General features: G+C 44.5%; 1 protein-coding gene across 2 annotated transcripts in view; it reads left to right on the top strand.

Moving 5' to 3' along the window:
- Positions 1-20231, top strand: part of SLC35F3 (solute carrier family 35 member F3) — a 278666-nt gene extending 258435 nt beyond the window's left edge. For both annotated transcript variants that reach the window (XM_060243033.1, XM_060243041.1), the window contains 3 exons: positions 2099-2291; positions 14047-14136; positions 18416-20231. In XM_060243033.1, coding sequence (XP_060099016.1) covers positions 2099-2291; positions 14047-14136; positions 18416-18660 — 528 coding nt within the window. In that variant the 3' untranslated portion in view covers positions 18661-20231. The remainder of the gene's footprint in view (positions 1-2098; positions 2292-14046; positions 14137-18415) is intronic.
- Positions 20232-25380: the final 5149 nt, after the last annotated feature.

Here is a 25380-nt window from a genome sequence, read left to right on the forward strand (position 1 = left end):
ACTTTAAGGTAGCCTCTTCCATATTTTTTGACAATTGGTATGTTGTCTCTCCTGAGACCTGCTAGAGGCAGCTCACAACATTAAACAATACAATAAAATAATAAAAACAACTGCACAAAATTGTCAATAATAGGCAAACAATTAAAAATAGCCTAAAATGATATTTATAAAACAGGTTAAAATCAGACCATAAGAACAGCTTAAACTATGAAATCTCTCAGTTTAAAGTTGGTTTAAAATGTTTTAGCCTAGTGCTGAAAGGAAAGTAAGCTGAGATGAAGTGCATTCTGAAGGCAAGGTATTGCCACTGAAAAAGCCTTGTCTCTGGTTACCATCTGCCACACCTTTGCAGATAGGAGCACAGAGAACAGAGTTTAGGAAGAGGAAATAGACCTGTCCAGGAACCAAGAGCACTGATCCTTCTCTGTGAGCCCTCACCATTTGAAGTATGAAGGGAGGATCTTCTCTGTCACAGCACCATAGCTTGGAACTCTCTCTTGAGGCAAGTCTGCCTTATCCTGTCTTCTCACTATACATTAAAAATGGCCTTTTACGCAAGAGCTTTTGCCACCCATACTGCTAATTAATACTGGGTGTTTTCGCACTGACCTTATCGGCAGCGACGTCCCTCTTCACCGCGCAGGATCTGCGCGGATTTCGCACCAATTGCTGTGGAGCACCCGGAAGAGCCGCAAAGTCCCACGGCTTTTGCAGCGCAAATGGAAACCGCCAAAACCAGTTTCCATTTGCGCCGCAAAAGCCGCGGGACTTTGCGGCTCTTCCGGGTGCTCCGCAGCAATTGGTGCGAAATCCGCGCAGATCCTGCGCGGTGAAGAGGGACATCGCTGCCGATTAAGGTCAGTGCGAAAACACCCACTGTTAACTTTGTCTCCTATTTTTAAACTTTGCTGGTTTTATTGATGCTAGCAGGTAAAGCAGTTTCCTCTCCTAGCAATACTCGGTATCAGACTCAGTGGCAATTGGCAGTTGTAATCTAGGGCTTATTGCTGGCATTTAGTGTGAAAGTCTTCTTGAGTGAAGTTTGTTACTACCTGCCAGTAGCTAGTCAGTAGAGTTCATTAAACCAGGGGTGGTCAATGGTAGCTCTCCAGATGTTTTTTGCCTACAACTCCCATCAGCCCCAGCCAGCATGGCCAATGGCTGGGGCTGATGGGAGTTGTAGGCAAAAAACATCTGGAGAGCTGCCATTGGCCACCCCTGCATTAAACCTTTCTCTGCTTTTTCCCCCTCTAAAGAGGAAGTAGTTTATATTACTGCACTAGCTGCACTGCAGTTAGCTGGAATGGGGATCTAAACTGGCATACCATATGCTGTTTCATAGCTATGTGGCTTATGGCATTTTCACACAGCAACTTAGGGAAACGTTCAAGTTCCTTGGAAGAACCTAAAAGCTACAAATATTTGTTGATACCCCAATCTTAAAACCACTTTAGAAGAAAATCCTACTGAAATTAACTTAAATCTAGATGTGCCTAGCTACCGACTTAACTGACTTAACTTCAATGTAGGTATGCTTAGGATGTAGCATTATGTTTTGTAAATTTGAATATTTAATTAGGATGCTTAGGATGTAGCATTATGTTTTGTAAATTTGAATATTTAATTGAGCTAAAATAAGTTTGTGGGGATATTTGGAGACTGTGGCAGAAAACCAGCAAAAATACCATACAGATACACATGCAAGTTCTTGCTCAGTTTGCTAAAGAGCTCATCCAAGAGGGAAGAGTGATTTCTCCTGGTTCCTAGGCTGTATCTTCCCCCTCCCATCCCCCTCCCATGCATCAACTGTGTTCAGTGGGAATTGTTCCTAGGAAAGTGTGCATAGGAAGGCAGCCTTAAGCACCATTTCCCCAGTGACCATGGTTTGGGCAATGTTGTTTATTTATTTGCTTGCTTTCCCATAGAATACAAAACATGCATATCTGCCTGATCATAGTGACACAAACCAAATACTCTGTATTAGGATATTAACTGGGTTAACAGGTAGTTAGAAATGACATGTTTGAAATTACATGCAGTGGGGGAGCTAAAAGTGAATATATGCCTGGTTTGCATTCTGTTTCTTTTTGTGTTACAGGTTTTGTTTAAGCTTCTCCTGGGCAGTGCTAAATTTGGAGAAGCAGCCTTATTTTTGTCAGTGTTAGCTGTCTTCAATATCCTTTTTGTTACCTGTATTCCTGTCATCCTTTACTTTACCAAAGTTGAATACTGGAGTTCTTTTGATGCCATTCCTTGGGGAAGCATATGTGGATTTTCAGTCTTATTATTGAGTAAGTAAATACTGTGCATTCAAACATTCCCCAGTAGGCCCATAGCCAGAAAAGTTTTGGTGGGGGGGAGCCTAGGGGATACATTTTTAGGTATGGGGCCATGGGGCCCAGAATGACATCACAAATAACATCACAATAAAAAATTTAAAAAAATCTGGGCAGCCAGCTGCAAGATACCTCAGAAGGCTCCATGCTGAAAAAAAGTCCCAGAGCTGAATGGATCTGATGCCATACCTGCTTGCCGCTTCCTTGCCTTGTAGGGGATCCCCTCCTAGCCAAAGCAGGGAACTAGTCTGGGGGAGTGCCAAGTTGCAGGCAGAGAGTGGCAGCTCGTGCACAAAGGAGGCAGAGCATTGGAGGAGGAGAGCTTCTCCACATCCTGGCACACTCAGCAGGCCCTGCCCAGCTGCCTTATACACCCTCCCATCCAGGCAAAACTTTTCCCGGTGGCTGCTTTCTCACCTGGCTGATCAGAGAGATCCAAAAGAAGGGGATGAATTCGGGGGCAGGCATGGCGGGAAAAGCTCTCTTGGGCTGCCAAGGGGGGTGCAGTGCAACCCCACTCGGAAGGCGCCGGGAAAACTCGGGAACCGAAGCGCAACAGACGGAGGGCCTCTTTGACAAGGCGGGGTGCACAGCCAAGGGAGTCACCTCCATGGAGATCCTGCCTCTTCCCGTGGCTCCCCCGGCCTGCCAGTGGCCGGGGAGTGAGTGTGGTGGGAAGACTGCCTGGTGAGTCAGAAGCGCCCTTGTGGTGGCCTGGGCAGGTGCAGCAAAGCGAAAGGGAGCCCAAAGCTACAGGCCTGGGTCTCAGCCCAATGGAGGGGCCACAGAAATTGAAGGGGGGGGGTTGAATGGAGCAGCCTGGCCCCCCCTTAGCTATGGGCCTGTTCCCCAGTAACACCAGGTGTTTGTTTGTATATCATAGACAATTCTGTTGAACACAATTTCCTTTCTTGACTCAATTTGAAAGGTATTAGGTTATTTTACTTGTCCCGAAATCTTTTCTGTTTCTTTAAGAAATCAATAACTTATGTAACAGCTGTAATGTACACTTGCATTAACTGCCATCATAAATACATCTTTCTTTGTTGGAAAGAATATTCCCATAGAATGTACGCCCATTCATGTGCTTCTGCCAGCAAGACTTCTCCTGTAGTTCCAACTGAATTTGTAAATGCTGTTAAAGAATGATATCAAAGTGACTCTGAGGCTTATGTTCCTTAATCAAATTACTTTCTTATAGATATAACACTATATAAAGGCTGTAATCCTCTCCAAAACAAAGCACCAACATAAATTTTGAGATATATTCAAGATTTTACCTGAAGCTTTGGCTCATTCATATGAGCAATTTGCTGCGTAAATTAAATAGTTAACATTTTGGGGCATCCTGATCTTACTTCAGTAGAAATTATAGCCAGTTCCAGGTTTTCACAGTCCCCGGGCAACAAAGTACAAATGGGCCCCTACACTGTTCCATTTGGCCTTCCCCTTTAGCTCTACTATTTTCCAGTTTGGTATGGTGGTTAAGTGTGCGGACTCATATCTGGGAGAACCAGGTTTGATTCCCCACTCCTCCACTTACAGCTGCTGGAATGGCCTTGGGTCAGCCATAACTCTGGCAGAGTTTGTCCTTGAAAGGGCAGCTGCCGTGAGAGCCCTCTCAGCCCTACCCACCTCACAGGGTGTCTGTTGTGGGGGAAGAAGATATAGGAGATTGTAAGCCTCTCTGATTCAGAGAGAAGGGCGGGGTATAAATCTGCAATCTTCTTTTACTTCAATTTGCTTACTCCGGCAACACATAAAATTGCCACACTGTGCTTGACTTGCAGTGGAAAACAGGTTGAGTATATTACTGCATTAATAATAATAATAATAATAATATTTTATTTTTATATCCCGCCCTCCCCGCTAGGCGGGCTCAGGGCGGCTAACAGTTAACATGGGAAAAGAGCTCATGTTGTTTCCCAAGTCAGGTGGATTGGTTTGTCAAGTGAAGTATGTTTACTACTTCACAGAAACACTCCAAGACACTTAGAAAAAAGAGCCTTTTGTTTCCTCATCACTCCCATTTTGATCCATAACTTAGATAATAAGACATTTACAACTAATAATTTCCAGCACTCTTTATGATAATGTTGGCTGTTATTTTTCATTGTAAACTTTTCTGCCATTCTAACTTGTCAGTACAGTTCCCAGTCATACCTCTTTCACCCTGAGCTATGAATCAGCAACAGACCCTTAAAGTATTCTGTTGTGTTGTGGACTAATGTATATGTTATTGGTGGTGTTCCTGCCTGGCTCATTGGAGCCTTGAGGACTGAGCTTGGGGGCTTAGGAACAATGGCCAATAGGATCCAAAACCCTGCTGCTCTGCTTCAATCAGGAACCCTCTTCTGGTTTGAATGATCTAATGGCATCCTAGCACGGTAACCTTGAAGTGTATATAGTTGGCCCCTTTGGCCTAGTTCAGCCATTACCATGCTGTAACTAATAAAGAACTATGATCACTGCAACCTTGTCTTCTCCTTGCATTGAACCCACTATATTATATATTAAAGAAGCACAATCCCTGTAATAACTTTTATTAAGACCAACCAAAATGATACAAAACATTGTGCAAGCTTTTAAGTTCACCAGATCTTTAGGCTAAATGTTACAGAATAAAAAGAGATAGCAGTGGGGACATGTTTTCAGGCCATAGGTTCTAGGACCTTTTCTTGCCTGCATTCCTGTGCTTAGTGTGGGCAGGCAAGCAGATATAAAGTGGTACTATCAGTACCAAGTTGTATCCTAGTTCCTGTGAGAAAACAAAAACAACTGGTGTCTCCACTAGGCTTCCCAACCCTCCCGCCCTGGCGGGGGACCCCAGGATTTCCACCCTCTTCCCCCGCTCCCCAAAAAAACGGAAGCGGGGGGAGGGGGGCAAATGGCGCCGGGGAGCATGGCAAGCCGCCCCATCCTGGAGCGGGTGAGGCCGCCGCGCCGCGGCCACCCCATCCCCGCCCACCGCAGCTGCTCCTCTGAGATGGGCCCAGGCTGAGCCCATCTCGGAGGAGCAGCCAAAAGGCGGCAGGCAAAACCAGAGAAGGGAAGGGCGGAGGCAGGCCAGGAGCATGGCGAGCCACGAATCTGGGCACTTCTAGGACCCGGACTCGCGGCTCGCCACGCCCCCCGCCCCCCCTCCAATTCCACCCCAGAGGCAGAGAGAGAGCCTGAAGCTCTGACACTCTGCGTGCCGAGGTGATGCCCACTAAGAATGCCACCTTAAAGGTCAGCAACTTGAGACTACACGATGCCATGGGTTCAAAAGGTTTGCCGCAAAGCGCTTTTAGTACCGTGTTCAGATTCCATGAAGGAAACCTATGCACCTGCGGTGGATTAACCAAGGACACCCCCTTCAGGAACCTCCTGATATGCGGGTGTGTGGAGATAGACCTGCCCTTCCTAGACCCTCTGACCGCTGCTATGGCGGCCACTTGCCTCCGCAGTGTACTAGTGCTAAGGCCTTTTTCTAGCCCCTCCTGCAGAAAGGATAGTACAACGGAAACTGAGGCATGCAACGGGTCCTCCCCCTTATTCGCACACCAGATACGAAAAACCTGCCAGGTAACATTATAGCTCCTGTTAGTGGAGCTCTTCCTTGAAGACAACATGGTGTCTACCACCTTATCTGAATAACCCAGACTAATCAACTGTTGCCGCTCAATCTCCAGGCAGTGAGCTGCAGCATTTCCGGTCGTGGATGATGCAGTTTGCCTTGAACTAGAAGATTCCCTCTCAACGGAATTCGCCACGGCTCCAGTACTGACAGACTTTGAAGGTCCTGGAACCAGGCTCTCCTGGGCCAAAAGGGGGCCACTGCAATCACCTCCGCTTTCTGCTCCCGAACCCTCTGCAGAAATCTCTGGATGATCTGGAACGGGGGAAAGGCGTATAACAGCTTTCTCGGCCAGTCTGAGTTCAGAGCGTCGACAGCCGCCGCCCCTCTGCTTCTTGTTCTTGAAAAATACTGCGGCACCTGGTGATTGTTGTCTGAGGCGAAGAGATCCACTTCCGGGGTCCCGAATCTTTGGCAGATCTCTTGAAACGACTCGCGATGAAGAGCCCATTCCGACTGGTCCTAGGATTGCCGACTCAGCCAGTCTGCTACTACATTGTCCCTTCCTGCCACATGGATGGCTCTGATGGATCGAAGATGGGCTTCCGCCCATTTGAACAGGACCTGAGCTTCGTCCTGAAATTTCCGGTATCTGGTGCCTCCCTGACGATTCACATAGGCCTTTGCCGTCATATTGTCTGTTTGGACCAGGACATGAGCTCCTGTTAACTTTTGTCTCCACTGAAGCAAGGCTAGACGTATGGCTCTCAATTCCAGAAGATTTATGCTTTCCTTGGCCTCTTGGACGGTCCACTGACCCTGTGTCACTGCTCCAGTCGTGTGCGCTCCCCAGCCAAAAAGGCTGGCATCTGTGGTCAACACCACCCTCTTGGGTTCCCGCAATTCCTGACCCCAGGAAAAGCGGTCAGGCGCCTGCCACCATCCGAGATCCTTCAACAGGCCAGGTGGTAATGTCAGTAAAATCGGACTTTTGGAACCTATTTGCTTCTGGAAGGGCAACAGGAATTTCTGGAGTGGCCTCGTGTGGAACCGTGCCCACTGAACTATGTCCTGACACGACACCAACATCCCCAACAATCTTGCCAGAAACATCAGCTTGACCCGCTTCCATTGCTGGACTTCCAAAATCAGCTGCGAGATCTTTGACTGTCTTTCTGGTGTCAGAAAAACCCTGTCCAGACTGGAGTTGATCTGAACCCCCAAGTGTGTCAGAGACTGGGACGGCTGAAGCCAGCTCTTCTGAACGTTTATTACGAATCCGTGCAATCTGAGGGTCCTTATGGTCAACTCTAGGTCCAGTTTCGTCTGCTCCTCCGACGGGGCCTTGACCAGAATGTCGTCCAGAAACGGAAACAGGGAAACCCCCTGTAGCCGGAGGACCGCCACGAGGGTGACTAATACTTTTGTGAACACTCTGGGCGAGCACTTTAAGCCAAAAGGCAGAGCTCTGTACTGGTAATGACGCCCGTCGTAGGAGAAGCGAAGAAACCTGCGGTGCCCCTTGGCTATAGGAATATGAAGGTAGGCCTCCGACAGATCTATGGAGGCCATGAAGTCTCCCTTTTGAACAGCTAGCAGTATGGATCTCAGAGTCTCCATTCGAAACTTCTTTGTAACGACCGACTTGTTTACCCACTTCAGGTCCAGAATCGCCCGAACATCTCCGTTCTTTTTGGGCACTACAAAGAAGACGGAATAAACACCTTGAAACTTCTCCAGCACCGGTACCGATTCGATGGCTCCTATCTGAACTAGATGATCGATGGCCCTTAGTAGTGTACGATGTTTCTCGAGAGATTGAGCTCTCTGTACCTCCAGGAACCGATGACGTGGAGGAGAAGAAAATTCTAGGGAGTAACCGTTGGTAACTGTGTCCAAAACCCATCTGTCCGAAACCGTTTGATGCCACACGTGGGAGAATCTTTGAAGCCGTCCCCCTATCCGATCGTGGTCCATTGGGACCGCCCAGTCATGCTGAGGTGGACTTCTTCTGTCCCCTAATTGGTTGACTTTGTTTTCCTCCAAAGGAAGGTCTGCCGTCTCTGGCCTTTGGTTGCCACTTTGCCCTGTATTGTTTGAAGGAGGTTTGTCTTGAATCTCTCCTATTTCCACGAAAGGACTGGGACCTCTGCCTCGTCCTGTTCTCACGTCTCTTGGAGGGCAGGACTTTTTTCTTATTTCTGTCCTCTATGAGATATCTGTCTAGACCTTCCCCGAAGAGCGAGGCCCCTTTAAAGGGAACTGCAGCCACTTTTGCTCTGGCTGAGGGATCAGCATCCCAATTACGGAGCCAGGTATTCCGCCTAGCTGTAACGCTAGAGGCCATAGCCCTAGCAGAGAGTTGAACTGCTTCGAGGGTCGAATCTGATGCAAAGGCAGTGGCTAGCGTGAGTCCTTAACATCCCTAGGCAGATCCTCTCTCTTAGCTAGGTCGGAAAGCCACATGTACGAAGCCCCACATGTACGAAGCCCTACAGAAGAGAGACGTGGTAGCTGACACTTTTAGAGCACTGGCGGAGGCTTCAAAATCGCGACGTAAGGCCTGCTCTATGCGCTTGTCCGTTGGATCCCTTGGCATCCCATCCGCATCCATCGGTAGAATGGAATTAGAAGCCAAGCTGTTGACCGGGTCATCAACTACTGGCAACTTAAGCCTCTTGGTCGCCTCTGGGATGAAGGAGAAAAACCTAGAGAAGTTTGACGACACCGTCTTAGGCTTGGCTGGATGTTCCCACTCAGATCTAATTATTGAGGAAAAACCCAGAGGGCAACGGGACCTGTAGTGGTTTTGAACCTGACTTGGGTATAATATCCTCCATTGCAACAGGAAACTCAGCATCCTCCTCATCCTTGGATTTTGGAGTATACTGTATCTGCAATGTCCTAATCACTTTTGGCAGTAGGCGTGGATACACGTCTGCTGGAAACAGTTTGGAATGAGTAGAGGCCGGCCCCTCCTCTTCCTCAGAGAGTTCTCCTGAGTCAGGTGACGAAGAGCCCTCAGACAAGTCAGAATCCTCTTCTTCTTGATCAGAGGGAGCTGAATGCAATTCTAACCTACTGCGCTTGGGAGGCCTGGAGGAAACCCCTTCCTTTTCCTTATCTACCTCTCTGTGTTTCTGTTTGGCTGCCCTCTTAAGTGACGGGGTTGGGGTGGCCACAGAGGCAGCTTGAACCTCTTTTTTGACCAGCTCTTGGATCCAAGAAAGAAGATTAGACTTAGCTTCATCTGCTGAAAGATCAGCCTGATGCACTTCTGTCCCCTCTTCCTGTGCTGGTGAATCAGCCAGCTCCAACTCGCATGTGCCCTCCTCCAGCATTGCTCCCATAGGAAATCTAGTGGGGGCGGCCATCTTAGAGTGAATGGCCCTATAAGACACAAGTAGTATAAGTAAAATGGCTTCCATTCCCGCCAAAAACCTCCCCCCCCTCACCAGCTCCTGACTGGTTTTTTTAAAACTCCCTTTCCCTTTTCAGGGACCCCTTCCAGCCGAGGTCACCCCTCCTGGATGCAGGGGCAAACAGGGAAGCCGGAGGGAAGAAGGGAATGAGGGGAGGGGATGGGGGGGGCGCTGAATAGTGACATCTGAACCCAGCTTCCTTTACAGCCCTGTGGGCTTAAGCTGCCAGCACCGACAAGAGGGGCTCTGGGAGTCTACAGATCTCCTCTCCCCCTGGAAATCCCCTAAGGGTTCCCCCCCTTCCCATAGAGCTTACCGCTGCTTCTGGGAACCACCGCGCCGTCGCACTGTCCACGGCGCTTCGGGAGGGCAACGTGAAGCACACGAGTCCTCTCCCTTTTTCCCTGGCCTCAGCTGGTCTTCCCTTTGACTTGCTGCCCTGCAGGCCCCCGGGGTTGCCGGTGTGCCTTTGCTGGGAGCGGCTGGGAGAGACTATCCACAGCCCCGTGCGTCCGTCGGGCTGGGAAGAGGCCGGGAAGAGCAATTAGGCGCGAACGCGTGCCTCGGCAGAGAGGCTACTGCGGTGCGTCGTTCAAGCGTGGGAGGGATTTTTCCCTCCCCGCTTTCCCTGAGGAGAAAAAACAGCGGCTCGTCCTAATCTCCCTGCTGGGTGATTTCTGCCACTGACTCCAGGTATTCTTCTTTTTCTTTCTTTCTTTCTTTCTTTCTTTCTTTCTTTCTTTCTTTCTTTCTTTCTTTCTTTCTTTCTTTCTTTCTTTCTTTCTTTTTTTTTATTATCTCGGGTCAAAGAGCCTCAAGGGGGCTCTAAAGCACGTCCTGCTTGGATTGCAGGGCTAACAAAACTGACTGCTGAGGATCCAGCACCTCCCCTTCGGGTCAAGTTTGTTAAGCCCTGCAATGGAAGAGGAGGAGCTGAGATCCCACGAATGAGGACTGGCCCACTCCTGGGACCACTGGAGAAGAGGCGGCAGCTGCGCAGCGGCATCGCCCGCTCCGAGATGGGGTGGCTCACCACGCTCCCCGGCGCCGTTTCCCCCCCCCTCTCTCCTGGCTCCACCCCCAAAGTCTCCTGGCTCCACCCCCAAAGTCCCCAGATATTTCTGGGGTTGGATTTGGCAACCCTGGTCTCCACCGAAATTACAAAGGCCAGCAGTTTTCCTTATGTCAGTCAGCTACCATGTGATCCTTTGTAGGACAAGAGCAAAGGAATTTTTTAGTCATGATATTAACAGATTTGGAGATAAAATTAATGTAATGTATGAGTTTAGAGGGGAAGTGATTAGAGATTTTGTGGGGAATTGCTGCTATGAAGTATAATTGTTTTATTAACTCTTGCTTTTATGGCTCCTGGCTTGCTGCAACCTGTAACCTAAATCTTCTTTGGCTGTCCGAAAAATCTGTCATATGCTGGTATGAACTATGACTGAAAAATCTGTTTAAGATTTGCTCTCTGACCTCTTTTATTTTGTAACATCTGGCCTGAGGAAGAGCTCTAGGGAACTTGTTTTTTTATCACTGAATTGATTCTAATAAGAGTGGTGATACAGAAGTGAGCCTTATTAAATCAGGTGGGACTTAGTTTTGAGAAACATGCATATGATCACACTGGCTGTACCCTCCATTTGGTAAGGCAAACATAGGGAACAGCTTAGCATAGGTTTTGCTGTCTGTAGTGGTCTTTCCTAAGTGATTCATCACATTAAGCAGTAAAACCAATATGTTTATGTCTATGAGTAGGCCTCTGAGAAGCCCTCTGTGATGGACTAGATAGAACTCTCAGTGTGTGATAGCTGGAGGAACTCACTGTGATTGGCTGACAGCCTCTAAATGTAACAACAGTAACAATCAAGGGGCAGTGAGAGAGAAAGCTCTTCAGTCTGAAACAGAGCTGGAGTTTGAGATAGAGCCCTTGTCTGTGTGAGAGTCTGTGTGAGAGAAGGAGCTAGTAGTCACTCTTTTGGGGAGGCTTTCAGGTTCATTGTAACAAAGGGTCATAAAGGCAGAGCCAGGTTTAGAGGCTCTGGTGAGGAGTTCTGATCCCAGGAATAATAGGCAGACTCTGTGTAAAAGAACTGAAACACACTGTGAGAGGGACAAAGGTTCTTTTGTCAGTTTGGAATCCCAGAACACAGACTGATACCCCAGCAGAGAAAAGGGGATTTGGCAAAAGGGTTTGAGGCACAAGAGTAAAGGGCCCTCAAAGGTGCCAAAGTCCAGGGTTATGGCTCTTCCTGAGAAGAGGATAACGAGTCTGCTAGGGAGAAAGGGTCTGCAGTGGGGAGATCTGACATTGCCATTGTCAGTTCCTCAGAGAGAGGCTAGTGTGAATATTTAAAAATAAAAACCTTTACCAGCAAGGTTAATTTTAAGAAGTGTTGAGGGAAACACTGAGTGTTTTATAAAATAACAACTTGCCTGAAAAAGGTGTTCCTGTACTTGTTTGTTTTTCTGCCTGCCTACAGATTGTAATCCTACAAACCTCTCTTCCTATTTCCTTCCTTCCCAGCCTATCTGTTTAAAATAAATCTTATTCTATTGTTGTTATATAAATGCTACCAGTGCCATTATTTTGTTTCTGAAAGATACAATTTTGATTCACCTGAGGTACTGGGCAAGGTGTGATAGGAATAAAAGCAGTCCCCTTTGCCCTCTGGCCCTGGCTCGTCTTACCCTCAGGCCTTGGCATATACCCCACCTTCTGGACTGCTGACACTGTTCTGGAAGAAATACATCAAGGCTTAGTTAACCTCCACCCATCTCTTGTGTCAAAATATGTCATCATCTTCTTCATTTATAGCTCACCTTTCTCACTGAGACTCAAATTAAGTTACAAAATATGGAAAACAATTCAGTCTAGGGTTGCCAATCCCAATTGAGAGCAGTGGATCCCCTGATTTCAAGGCCCTCCCCCCATTTCAAGGTTATAAGAAAGGGGGGGGCAAGTTGAATGTCCACTGGGCGCTCCATTATACCCTATGGAGACTAGTTCTCATGGGGTATAATTGAGAATTGATCTGTGGGTATATGGGGCTCTGGGGGAGCTGTTTGTTGAGGTAGAGGCACCAAATTTTCAGTGTAGCAGCAGGTGCCCCTTCTAAAAAAAACCCCTCCAAGTTTCAAAAAGATTGGACCAGGGGATCCAAATCTATGAGCCCCAAAATATGGTGCCCCCATCCTCCATTATTTCCAATGAAGGAAAGGCATTTAAAGGGAGTCCGGTCCCTTTAAATGTGATGGCCAGAACTCTCTTTGGAGTTCTTTCATGGTTCTCGCTCCTGACTCCACCCCCAAAGTCCCCAGATATTTCCTGAGTTGGACCTGGAAATCCCTAATTCAACTAAACAAAAACAATGCAGTGTGGCAGGGATTATAGGATTGAAAATAACGCAGGCACAAAACTGTCTAAGAGTGATATACCGTAATGAAGAAAGGGTTACAAAAGTAGAAAACATTGCACTGCAGTCAAATAGGGTTTCTTTGTCTTTGTACAGTAAACATTGCAATAGGTTACAATACTATTGCCTGTTGAGGAAACCTTCTGAGCAGATCCATTATTCTACAGTTCTGATCCTTTCTACATCAAAATGTGTTGCTGCTTGGCCAGTGACAAATTTTTGTGATGCCTTGAAGATGATCCACCAGCTCCACATAGCCACTGTTAAACCCATAAAATGTCAAATGCCATGCTACTGAGCGAGCATTGCCAAGAAGCCCGAAACATTACATTGATGCAATTTCGTGTGCTACTGCTTCTAAATCAGGTGTAATCATGTAAAAGCTGTAGCACATCAACAGAACTGGATAGTGAGGGTGAGCATATTTGCCTATGCAGAATCAAAGGTTCATCATTGTGGTCTCTGTGGTGTCCAGCATGGGTACTTCACCTGTGCAGGCCTGCCGTGAGAAAACTTCTAGAGCTCCTTAAAAGGCGCAGAATGCTTCTTTGTGCCATCTTTTCCCACCCTTTTTACTGATGCGTAGGGAGGAGGGAGCACTCTTTTTCAGCTCTGCTTTGTCACCACAAAGAGAACACTGTCTTCAGTGAGCTTTTTATTATTGTTCTGTGTGGAGGTCAGTTGTCCTGTTGTTTGGAGAAAAGAGACTTTGCTTTGAAGTGTATTGATATCGTTTGTTTGTTTAAGGCAGTTTTTGACATGGACCTCTGCCATAACTCTGTAAACTGGGTATGAGGATACAGCTGAGTGAATAATGAGGACTGTGTTGTAAGCCAAAGCTGTCAGTAATGGTAACAACAAAGACGTATACTCTGTGACCAATCTTGAGAGCAAAAATGTGCCTGTAATTAATTAATTAATTGCACAACCTTGTTTTCCCATCTAAGAGTGCAGGAGATCTGTGCATGGAGTGACGGCACACTTGGAACTTCTCCTTTAATGAAGTACCTCTTGCACACACATCAATTCTTTGGGCAGATTGACAATCTAGTGTGCATATAGAGCTTCTGTATTATAGGCACAATCTAGAGATTTTCAGTGACACTTCAAAGTGGGGTTCAAGTATGTCTAATCTTCTCTGGATATACCCCATGGCTCTGATCTTTACTTCTCATACTTGCGAATGTTTGCAGTTATTCAAATAGGATTGCTTAGAGTGAACTGGTTAATGGATTGTCATAAATGCTGGCTGATGAGGCTTTGATTCTGTACAATGCTAACCCTAAAATAAAACATTTTATCTCTTATTTCAGCATTCAATATTTTATTAAATTTTGGGATTGCTATTACATATCCTACCCTGATATCTCTTGGAATTGTACTAAGTGTACCTGTAAATGCTGGTAAGACCTATTTTATTTTAGATTACATGCATGTGTGATTTATATATTATCTATACATCTCATAGCAACATGTGCCCCCACCGTAGACACCTAAATCTATGGATCCAGACCACACTGATATGAAACATATTTTTCTGCAAACTTGGGGTACTCTCCAGGTTTGCAAAAGAATCTGAAAAGTTAAAAATATATATGGGGGTAAATTCCCCTCAAAATAAAAAATGCATTGTCTGTGCATGCACTTACTAGTTGTGTTAGTGGCAGCTGCCTCTGCAGGTATCTAGGCCTGGCCACCAGGGCAGAGGAGGCCAGGAGCAGTTACAAACCTGGTTCCCACAGCAGTGGATGCTGGGAGCAGCTCAGTGCCTGGCTGCTGGCAGCAGTGGATGCCAGGAGTGGCTCTGGGCCCCACCATGGTGGCATCGAATAACAGGAGAGTCCCTAGGCCCAGCCACAGCAGCGGAGCCACTCCATGCCTGGCTGCCACAGCAGAGTGCTCTGAGAGTCACTCCAGGCCTGAATGCATGGCAGAGGACTCCAGGAGATACTCCGGGGCTAGCTGCAGCAGTGGAAGATGCCAGGAGCCTCTCCAGGCTAAGAGTGGCTCCCAGGCACTGTCACTGTCACCACTGGATGTAAGGTGGATGGTAGGACCTGGGGCAGCTTCAAGCAGCTTCTGCCATTGTGGGGGACCTGGCAGCTGGGAGCCATACAGCGCCCACCACCATTGATGGAGGGAAGTTGTGATAGAGCTTCTGCTGGGAGCTCCACATGGCTCACCACTGTTGATGGCGGAGGGGGAGGGGAGCCTGGCAGATGAGAGCTGCATACAGCTCACTGCCATTGCTGAAGGGGAAGGGGAAGAAGCCTTAGCAGGCTTTGCAGCTGGGAACTGCCTAGGGATCACTGCCATTGAAAGTGGAGTAGGGTGGGGGGAAAGAGCCACATAGGAATGGTGATGGGTAGAGCAGTTTTGGTGGGCCAAAGCTGTTGCTGATGGCGAGGGAGAACCCCAAGGATAGCTGCAGTGATGGGGAGTAATTAAAATAGGGAGAGGGATTATCATGGATCTCCTCTTGTGTGTGTGATTTATACTCAAAAGTATCACAGAAGATAAATTATTGGAAACATGTTTTGTATTCAAACTACTAAAGAGGTTTGAAGTATCAATATCTCCATTCAACTATATATGAATGCATCCCAGTTTTATGGTATTAGCTTTTAGGCTACTTCAACAACAACAGCAAAACAGAGTTTCAGAATTAACTGATTCCAAGCATTGGGGTGGATCCTACCATCCTCCAAGGAGTGTTCCTCCTTCAAATGGAAATTTCTCATGGTTGGTCCTCAAGAGAGGAGAAGAATAGTTTGAAGTAGAATAATCCTTAATTTGTAATGATCTCTTGATCAAATTCAAAGAAATTCTAATGCATGTACATTTTTGAGTTAGACAGAACTGTTTAGCAGACAAAAAGTGGATGTTCACAGCTGGGATGTATAGCAAATAGCTGTATTATATCTCCTCTTTGTCTCCTCTTCTGCATACTTTGGCCCAGTACAAATATGACTATGTCATAGGGTTGCCAAGTCCAATTCAAGAAATATCTGGGGACTTCGGGGGTGGAGCCAGGAGACATTGGGGGTGGAGCCAGGAGCAAGGGTGTGACAAGCAGAATTGAACTCCAAGGGAGTTCTGGCCATCACATTTAAAGGGACCGCACACCTTTTTAAATGTCTTCCTTCCATAGGAAATAATGAAGGATAGGGGCACCTTCTTTGGGGGCTCATAGAATTGGACCCCCTGCTCCAATCGTTTTGAAACTTGGGGGATACTTTGGGAAGAGGCACTAGATACTATACTGAAAATTTGGTGCCTCTACCTCAAAAAACAGCTCCCCCAGAGCCCCCAAAACCTCCAGATCAATTCCCCATTATACCCTATGAGAATCGATCTCCACATAGGGAATAATAAAGTGCTCAGCAGACGTTTCCCTCCCCGCCCCCCATTTCTGGCAACTCTGAAGCGAGGGATTGGCCTCTCTACTCACTTACTTTGAAGAAGTTGCTGCCAACTTCTTCAAAGTAACACAGACACCCCATCCCAAGAGGAAGCCTTTCAATCGGAGACTGAAGCCTCCGGAAGTAGAAAGGCACATGGTCCTCTGGGGCAGGGCTTCCCCCCGCCGGCCAACTGACTGGGGGCGGGAAGGAGCCTGGGAAAGCGGAAGAACCCTCGCTGGGACCTGGGGATTGGTAAGCCTACCATGTCACTCGATAGTTTCAATCAAATCTCTTCTAAGGAGAATGGTGCAAGGGTCTGGGGGAAAAAATCTGCAAGGAATAATCAGGGTAATGCCCATGCCAAATGAAAAGTGGCTATCGAATCACTTCTACAGAGGACACTTATTTTGAGAACTTTGCTTGGAAATTACTACCATGTTATCTCTCCAATTTTAATAAGAACATAAGAACATAAGAGAAGCCATGTTGGATCAGGCCAACGGCCCATCAAGTCCAACACTCTGTGTCACACAGTGGCAAAAAATTTTATATACACACATACACTGTGGCTAATAGCTTTCTTTAATAGCTAAAGAAAGATAAGGCTGACTGTTTAAGGTTGTTTAAGTAAGATTGGACAAGAGTGACCCTGAATGCTCTCTCAGAAAAAAAATTCAAAGTTTAGAAAACTTTCAAAAAAACTTTAAAAACTTTCAAGATTACTTATTCAATGGAGCAAGGCTTTATACATTCCAGTTCTACTTTATAGAATCATAGATGTTCAAGGAGCCAAACATAATTTCATCCAACGCTATGCTCATGAGCAGAATTATCTGCACACCAGCTCAGCTGCATATCAGTCTTTGTAAAACAACTTTAACAGTATGAAATAAACAGAAAACAGGCACACTGTTCCAAGATACTTGCAGAGCATTACTGTCAAATGAAACAAGTGATCTTAGCAGGAAAGGGGAAAGGCATCTCTAGACAACCTGATCTGGAAAAAAATCAAGTGTGGGGACTGGTCAGATTATAGAGTTGACAACTCTGGGTTGGGAAATTCCTGGCTATTTGAAGGGTAGAGCCTGGGAGGTTAGGGAGGGAAGAGATCCCCCCCAAGCAGCTTGTTTTTCCAAGGAAACAACTTTCTTTTGTCTGGAGATCAGTTATAATTCTGATAGATCTCCAGGCCCCAACTGGAAGTTGGCAACCATAGGTCAGAAGATCTTCAGCATGCATGAACTTCATCTAGCAAGTAACTCCAAAGAAGTCCAACAAACCTTAGGTTGACAGTGTGCAGGCATTTGCTGCCTGAGGAGTCAGGCTCCTTGCCCTGCTTTTTAATTTACAGTCCTAGCCTCTCTGGATGCAAGAAACAAATAAAAAAAGAAAAGTTTTCTGCCAACAAAATTTTCTTCCAAATATGTTGTTGAAAATACTCATTCATCCTTAAATATCACACTATTTTGGCAGTATATTAAAACTGCCGTCCCATGCACCAGTTTGGGATTAAGGCCTCTGACTTCAGTATGAGTGGTACTATTGAGTGGGTAGTGATAGAGTAGGAGAAACGTTAGTTCCACACACCTTCAAATGGCTTTGGTTTCTTCTCCCTCCCCAATGCAAGGCAAACTACTTTTGAAATTGAGCAGAATTTTTATATTGGTGTTACCTGCCTTGGGTCCTGAGTTGTTCAGGAGAAAGGCAGGCATGTCAATATTTTCAGTTAATTAAAGCAAATGTTGATGCTGGTATGGGTATCTACTGTTTTGGTGGTGAGACATGTAATCAAGTTGCAGCCAACTTACAGTGACCTCATAGGGAATTTAAGGCAAGATGAGCAGAAGTGGTTTGCCATGACCTGCTTCTGCAGTGTGCCCCCAGGACTTCCCTTGCTGATGTCCCATCCAATTATTACTAACCAGAGCCAACCCTGCTTAGCAAGAGATGACAAAATTGAGCTAGCCTGGGCTAGCCTGGGCCCAGGTTAAGGCATCTACTGTTTTAGAAAAGCTAAAATTCCCACTGACTCTATTGCAAACCTGTATGAGTGCCTAAAGTACCTCTTTGTAGTCTGACCAATGATCAAAATATATATGGAGCTCAATGACATTGGTAGTCTTCAACTCCATCAATATTATCTAGTTTCATACATGAAGCCTTGATTAGTTAGACTGAATTGAAATCCAGACCTTTTGCTTTTAGCCATGAGATGTTTTTAGAGCCTGTGTGTGATGCTTTCTTCCCTTTAATGATACTAGTTCAATGTTTCTTGCAGTTGTTGATCACTACAGGAGTGACATTGTCTTCAACAGCGTCCGTGTAATTGCCATTGTCATCATTGGCTTGGGCTTCCTCCTCTTGCTTTTGCCAGAGGAGTGGGATGAGTGGTTAATAAAGCTCCTCACTCGCCTCAAAGTACGAAAGAAGGAAGAGGTGCCAGAAGGAAATGGAGACATCGTGTCTGGATTACAAAATAAAAGCAGGAGAACACGCCCATCCATGTCATCTTTCACACATTAATGCTGTTATTTTCATTGAAACTCTTTATCGTTGTATGCTATAATTCACAGGTCTTTTCTTGCAAAGAAGCACATGTATCCAATACAGTGTACATAGATGTACAGTTTTTATATACGAGAGGCTGAGGCATCAAGTTTCAACATGTCCAAACTGCTTGAACTGTTTCACATCAGACCTTTCACTTGGGAGAACTTTAAAAAGGCAAAAACAAAACACTTTTTAAATGAATGTAATGTATAGATAAATTATCTCTGCATATATTATTTTAATGATAAATCGTCATGAGAAGCAGGGCATATGTTTTGAACATGAAGTACTGAATGACACATCGCACACTGTGATTTACAGATATATAAAGAAAGATATGTATATGCTATGCTATGTCATAAGCTTATTTTTTAACCAGAGCTGTACTCTAAACATTTTCCAGTAAACCAAAAGAAAATCTTTCATAGGGGTAGGAAAGGGGGTGGGAGGGAGGGAGATTGCTTTGTGAAGATAAGTACACTTTGTGCCAGCGCAAAAGGAAAGGTAAATGCTATGTTTTGCACTAAAGAGGGGGAAAGCAGTCAGGAGTACCAGGGCACCATCAGTGAGGAATTCCTCCTGTGAAGGTCCCACTGAAATGAATGGTAGCTGCACAAGAGCATGGATGCTATCTTCCTGCATGGTTCCCATTCATTTCAGTAGAATTTACGCAGGAAGAATTCTCAGTAGATTGTGCACCAAATCTTCTTTAACTGTGCATGACTGCAATCCATGCTTACTCTCATGCAAGGGAAAATACAGTGCCTTCTATAAAATTTTAGTCCTTTGTCTGTGTAGAAGTAAGTCACACTGCAAGTTACTTGTGTTGGTTCTACCACATGAAGAAGTGGCTCTGCAGACATAGTGCTCTTGAAACTCCCAAAGAAATCAATGAGTGCCTACTTAAAGCCACTGATTAATGGGAGTGCTGAACACTTAGAGGCTACAAGGTCTTGTCTTCAGGTTGGATTCACTTTCCACTTACATGGGTCTTGATTTGAAGACCATCATGTTCTGTATTTGCATGAGTGAGGGAAGAATCAAGCCTTGCACATAAGAACTTTGCTTAAATCTAACATTGAAGCTAACAGCCACTTACAATATGAACACTGTTGATAATACAGAGGATTAAGAGGTGAATTGCCACTTGCTTTTATTCCATTGCTGTGTTTTTGATGAGGACATGTGAGTTATTTACATCAAGTCTAACACTTTTTACAAATTTGTAAGCACCACGCTGTTTACTTCTACAATTTAGGTTTGCCATTGAATTTCTATCTGTGATAGACCATGCGATATGTACAAAGAAACAGACAAAGGTTATAGTTTACTATTTTTGAAGTTTACATTGCTGCATACAAAATTTAAAATGTTATTTTGAAATGTTGCCATAACCTAATGGTACCTTGCTGCCTTCATGGCATTTTTGTGTCGAAGGGGGGAGGGGGGTGGCATTCACTTCTCAACTTTTTATTGAATCGGTTTCAGATTCAGTATCTGCTTGATAAAACTAATTAATAAAATGATTGCTAAAGCAACCTAAATCAATGGTTTCTCTTTTTGCCATCCTGCCTTTCCAATATAGTATTTTTTTCCTTCAGAAACATTGTAGTTATACTGAAGTAACAAACAAGGTAAAAGACCTTCCTCATTACCCTGACAGTTACTTTACCTATGCATCAGCACTCTGCTAAAGTTGCTTCATTTTGGATTTGTTTGTTTTTGTTATGACCTTAAGGAATTGTTCAAAGGAGTTTGGTGCTCTCATAGATGAATAAAATCCATCCCAGCATTCTTTGGTACCAGGAAATTTGTCTACAACACCCTCCATCCTATTCAGTACCAACTACTGAAAACCCCATAAGGAAGAGACATAGTTGGGAGTAAGATCTCTCTTTTTTAACATTTGTACAAATAGCAAAATACAGTAAGTGTAAAAGAATGCACTTTTAGAGAAGAATAATATATAAATAAGGCATTATGCAATGCTGGGGATTATTAGGTAGGGAATTGAAAGCAAATCAGCCAGTATCATAATACCCATGTATAAATCAATGGTGCAGCCTCATTTGGAGTACTGTGTGCAATTCTGGTCACCACACCTCAAAAAAGATTATAGCACTGGAAAAAGTCCAGAAAAGGGCAACTAGAATGATTAAAGGGTTGGAACATTTTCCCTATGAAGAAAGGTTAAAGAGCTTACAGCTCTTTTGCCCAGGAAAATGTCAACTGAGGGGTGACATGATAGAGGTTTACAAGATTATGCATGGGATAGAGAAGGCAAAGAAAGAAATACTTTTCTCTCTTTCTTACAATATAAGAACTCATGGACACTCAATGAAATTGCTGAGCAGTTGGGTTAGAATGGATAAGAGGAAATACTTCTTCACCCAAAGAGTGATTAACACATGGCAGGTGAGTGTGTGGAATTCACTGCCACAGGTGAATTCCATGCAGCTACATGCATAGATGGCTTCAAGAGGGGATTGGATAAACATATGGAGCAGAGGTCCATCAGTGGCTATTAGCCTTGGTATAGATGGAACTCTCTAGGGCAGTGATGCTCTGTATTCTTGGTGCTTTTTTGGGGGGCAACAGTGGGAGGACTTCTAAGTGTCCTGGCCTCACTAGTGGACTTCCTGATGGCACTTGGGGGGGGGGGGGGTGCCACCATGTGACAGTGTTGGTGTGGATGGGCCATTGGCCTGATCCAACATGGTTTCTCTTATGTTCTTATATTGGTTAGCAATCAGACCTTTCCCCCAATTGAAAAATCCTTAACAGCAATTTGATTTGAGTATTCTACTTCAAATAAAGTCAGATTTGTTAGAAAAGCAATTGTTAGAAAATAGTGCAGGAAATAGTTTGAGAACTGGTACAGGCAGTACAAACAGAAAGGCTGGAGCCTGAAAGTTAAAATTCCTTACTGCAAAGGCAAAACATCATGGCCAAACTGGACCCAGATGGGAATGCCTCCATTCTAAAGCCTAAAATGGGCAATTTTAAAATGCAGGACAGTGGGACACAGCATTGTTGTTTCTTTCCCCCATACCTGTTCGAGTACAGAAACAGCTGCACCCTGCTGGGGGAAACAAGTGCCACATCCCACCCACTAATAGAATACCTTCTATTCATTACCATATTGCAACAGTCATTTGAACAAAATGAATGAAAGATCATAGCCGCCCTGAGCCAGTGGGAAGGGCGGAATATAAATCGAATAAAATGAAAATAAACTAATTAAGTAGTCAAGACAAATTAGCCTTTATTGGATGAGAGGGCGATCTGGCTGCAACATCTGTCCCCCATTGATCGCCAAGGTTGATTCAGCTAATCTGGCTGGCAAGGCGGATATCCCCTACCTCCCTCGCTACTCCATGTGGGTCCCTCCCAAAGCTGTGCACTCAGTGGAAGAGGACAACCATCCCAGATAGGAGTGTACCAGAAGTGTTCACATGAAAAGTGTTCTGGTTTATTGTCCAGAGAACTTATACTTCAAATACATAAAATAACTGTCTGATTAGGGCAAAGTAAAGCTAATGAATCTCTGATAACATTGCTAGGAAAATAATAATAATAAAAACATTATCAGTTGCTGAACTGTATTGTAAAATCTTAGAGGAAGGTTGTTGTTTTAGAATTTTTTACACTGACTCTGCAATTCACTGTATAACATAAAGTCTCTCTGTTCTTACTAACTTCAGGGACTCTCCTTTAGACAACTCCAGCACAATATTTCCAATCAATGCATGCTGGGCAACTCCTTCATAGGTGCCACTACAGGGTAACAAGTTATTTAGGCACAGCCTGACTAAATTCTCTCATTATTAACAAAATCTAGAATTTATGCCCGCCAAGACAGGGGAAAGAATGTTGTTTCTAGATACCACTATCAATTTTTCTGCAGGATTTTCCAGTTTCCTTGTGTGTCACCAGGGCTGTCCAAGTAGCATTGTAGTGTTAATTGATATAATGCACAAATAAGCAAAACTTCAAAACTGCCAATGACACATTTGATTAATTCCTTTTTGTCCCAGGCATTTCTTAAATTAAAAAAATTTCTTAAATTAAAATTAAATTAAATTAAAATTTCTTAAATTAAAAAAACCCCAAACCATAGATGAAACATTTGCATTGATGGAATACACATACACATAGCAGTTTTATTTAGGATATTTAGTTCAGCCATAAGAGAAATTACTTCTGTAGCATACTGTTAGCAAGATTTAAGTCAGGGGTGTCAAACATGTGGCTCATGGGCCAAATTAGGCCCCCAGAAGGCTCCTATCAGGCCCGCAAGCAGCTGGCAGCTTCCTTCTCCCTCTCTCTTGCTTCCTTCTGCATCACAGCTTGCTTTGCATGTCTTAACTCAATTGCACAGGAGTTACAGAGCAAAACCTCTATTTTCTCCACTGGCTGAGGCTCCTCCCTTGGGAAGGAGGAAGAAGAAGATGATGATATTGGATTTATATCCTGCCCTTCACTCTGAAGAGTCTCAGAGCGGCTCACAATCTCCTTTACCTTCCTCCCCCACAACAGACACCCTGTGAGGTGGGTGGGGCTGGAGAGGGCTCTCACAGCAGCTGCCCTTTCAAGGACAACCTCTGCCAGAGCTATGGCTGACCCAAGGCCATGCTAGCAGGTGCAAGTGGAGGAGTGGGGAATCAAACCCGGTTCTCCCAGATAAGAGTCCGCACACTTAACCACTACACCAAACTGGCTCTCCAAACTGGAAGGAGGGAGGGGGAGCTTGCTTTGCCAGACTCTCAATCCCACAGCAGAGCTACTGAGCCAAGCCTCTCTTCCTTCTACCGGCTGAGGCTCCTCCCCCTCCTGTTCCCATGGGGAAGGAAGCTTCATTTGCCAAGTTTCCTGAATCCCATGGGAGAAATACAAAGAATGCACCTTTAAGACCAATGAGTGCTAATGTTTTAAAGCATGTTTTAAGTTTTTAAAAAATCTTTGTGTTTGTCTATGTCCTTTATAAAGTTTATATCCCTGTTAGCTGGTATTACATTTTATGACACACATGGCCCGACCCACAGGGCTGGTGCTAGGGGTTCTGGCGCCCCTGCCCGAACCCCGCCCCCCAAGGGCTCCAGCTGAGCATGCTTTATGTGTGCGGTTCAGTGCCATCACGGGAAGTCACATCACTGGGGTGCACAAAGCCAAGCCACGTGTTCTTTCTTCAAGAATGTGTGACTTGGACATTAAAAATTGTTGGAATCAACTGAAAAGAGGGTAAGAAGAGAAGTACTATTGGTCATATATTCTGTGGGCTCCTAGGAAATTTTTAAAAGGAAAGAGAAATTTTAAGAAGTAGTAAAAAGTTGCGGCCGCCATTTTGGAAATTTTAAAGACTTTTAAAATAAATATCTGGACTTTGGGGGCTCAGAGGACAGCGAAATTGGGCTTGCCATAAAGGGCAAGTCCTAATCTTTTGAACCTGATAGTCAGATTGAAAATTGGTGAGGTCAAAAATTTCGTCATTTTTTGAAGGTTTTAAAACTTTTAAAAATTCATATCTTGGCCTAGGAAGCTCAGAGGAAGATGAAATAAAGCTTATTATAAAAAGCAAGCCCAAATCTTTTGAACCTGACAGTTAAATTTGAAATTTGTGAGATTAAAATTTTTGGTATTTTTTATTTTTTTTCTCTCTCTCAATGTCTGAAGCCAAGCAGACCCGACAAAGGGCTCTTTCATTAGAGAAAATGCAGGAACAATTGGATGCAATGGAAGCCAGAATAATGAAAGGAGTTAGAAAGATGATAGATGAATCAAAAGAAGAAATTATTGCAGAGATGAGAAAAGACATGGAAGATCTCAAAAAGGAGACTGGGGAAACAGTTAAGAAAGTGCAGGAGGTAGAAGGAAAAACGAAAGTATATGATGCCACCTTGCTGAAAATTTAAGAAAAAGTAACAATTCATGACTGCAAATTTATGGAAACTCAGATACGCCTGAGAGGAGTACCTGAAGTGGAGACGGTGATTTGAAAGGATATATAATAAAAATAATTGCAGAATTCTTAGAAGAAGACCCTGATGAGACCAAAAATATGTATGACTATATGTACAGAGTGAATTCATTTTTTGCCAAGAAAAACAACCTACCAAAAGATGTTGTTATAAGATATATGACAAAGGAAATGGTGGGAAGGATCATGAATAAAAATTTTGAAAAGACATTGATAGTGGGAGGCAGTAAAATGAGAATCATGAAGGAGTTGCTAAGGCAAGTGATAAATGATAGGAGAACATATAAAAAGCTGACAGAAAAATTGAGAGACAATGGCACGAGGTTTAGATGGATAATACTTGAAGGCTTGAGCTTTGAACTCCAGGGGAAAAGAGTCACAATTACAAATGCGCAGGAGTTGCATAGATTTTTTGAAGAAAATAAAGAGTTTGCACCATGATGGATTACAAATTATTGTCTTGGAATGTTAATGGACTAAATTCACCACAAAAAAGAAGAGCAACATTTTATTGGATTAAGAAACAAAACTGTAATATAATTTGTTTGCAAGAAGTACACATTAAACAAAAGGATTATAAATTTTTATGGAATAAACAACTGGGACTAGAATTTTATTCATTGGCTGAACAGAAGAAAAGGGGAGTGATTTTCTATATTAAACAAGAATTGGAGCCAAAATTAGTATTTAAAGACAAGGATGGAAGATTTGTAGCA

This window comes from Heteronotia binoei, chromosome 1 (assembly GCF_032191835.1).
Source record: "Heteronotia binoei isolate CCM8104 ecotype False Entrance Well chromosome 1, APGP_CSIRO_Hbin_v1, whole genome shotgun sequence".
Lineage (NCBI taxonomy): Eukaryota > Metazoa > Chordata > Lepidosauria > Squamata > Gekkonidae > Heteronotia > Heteronotia binoei.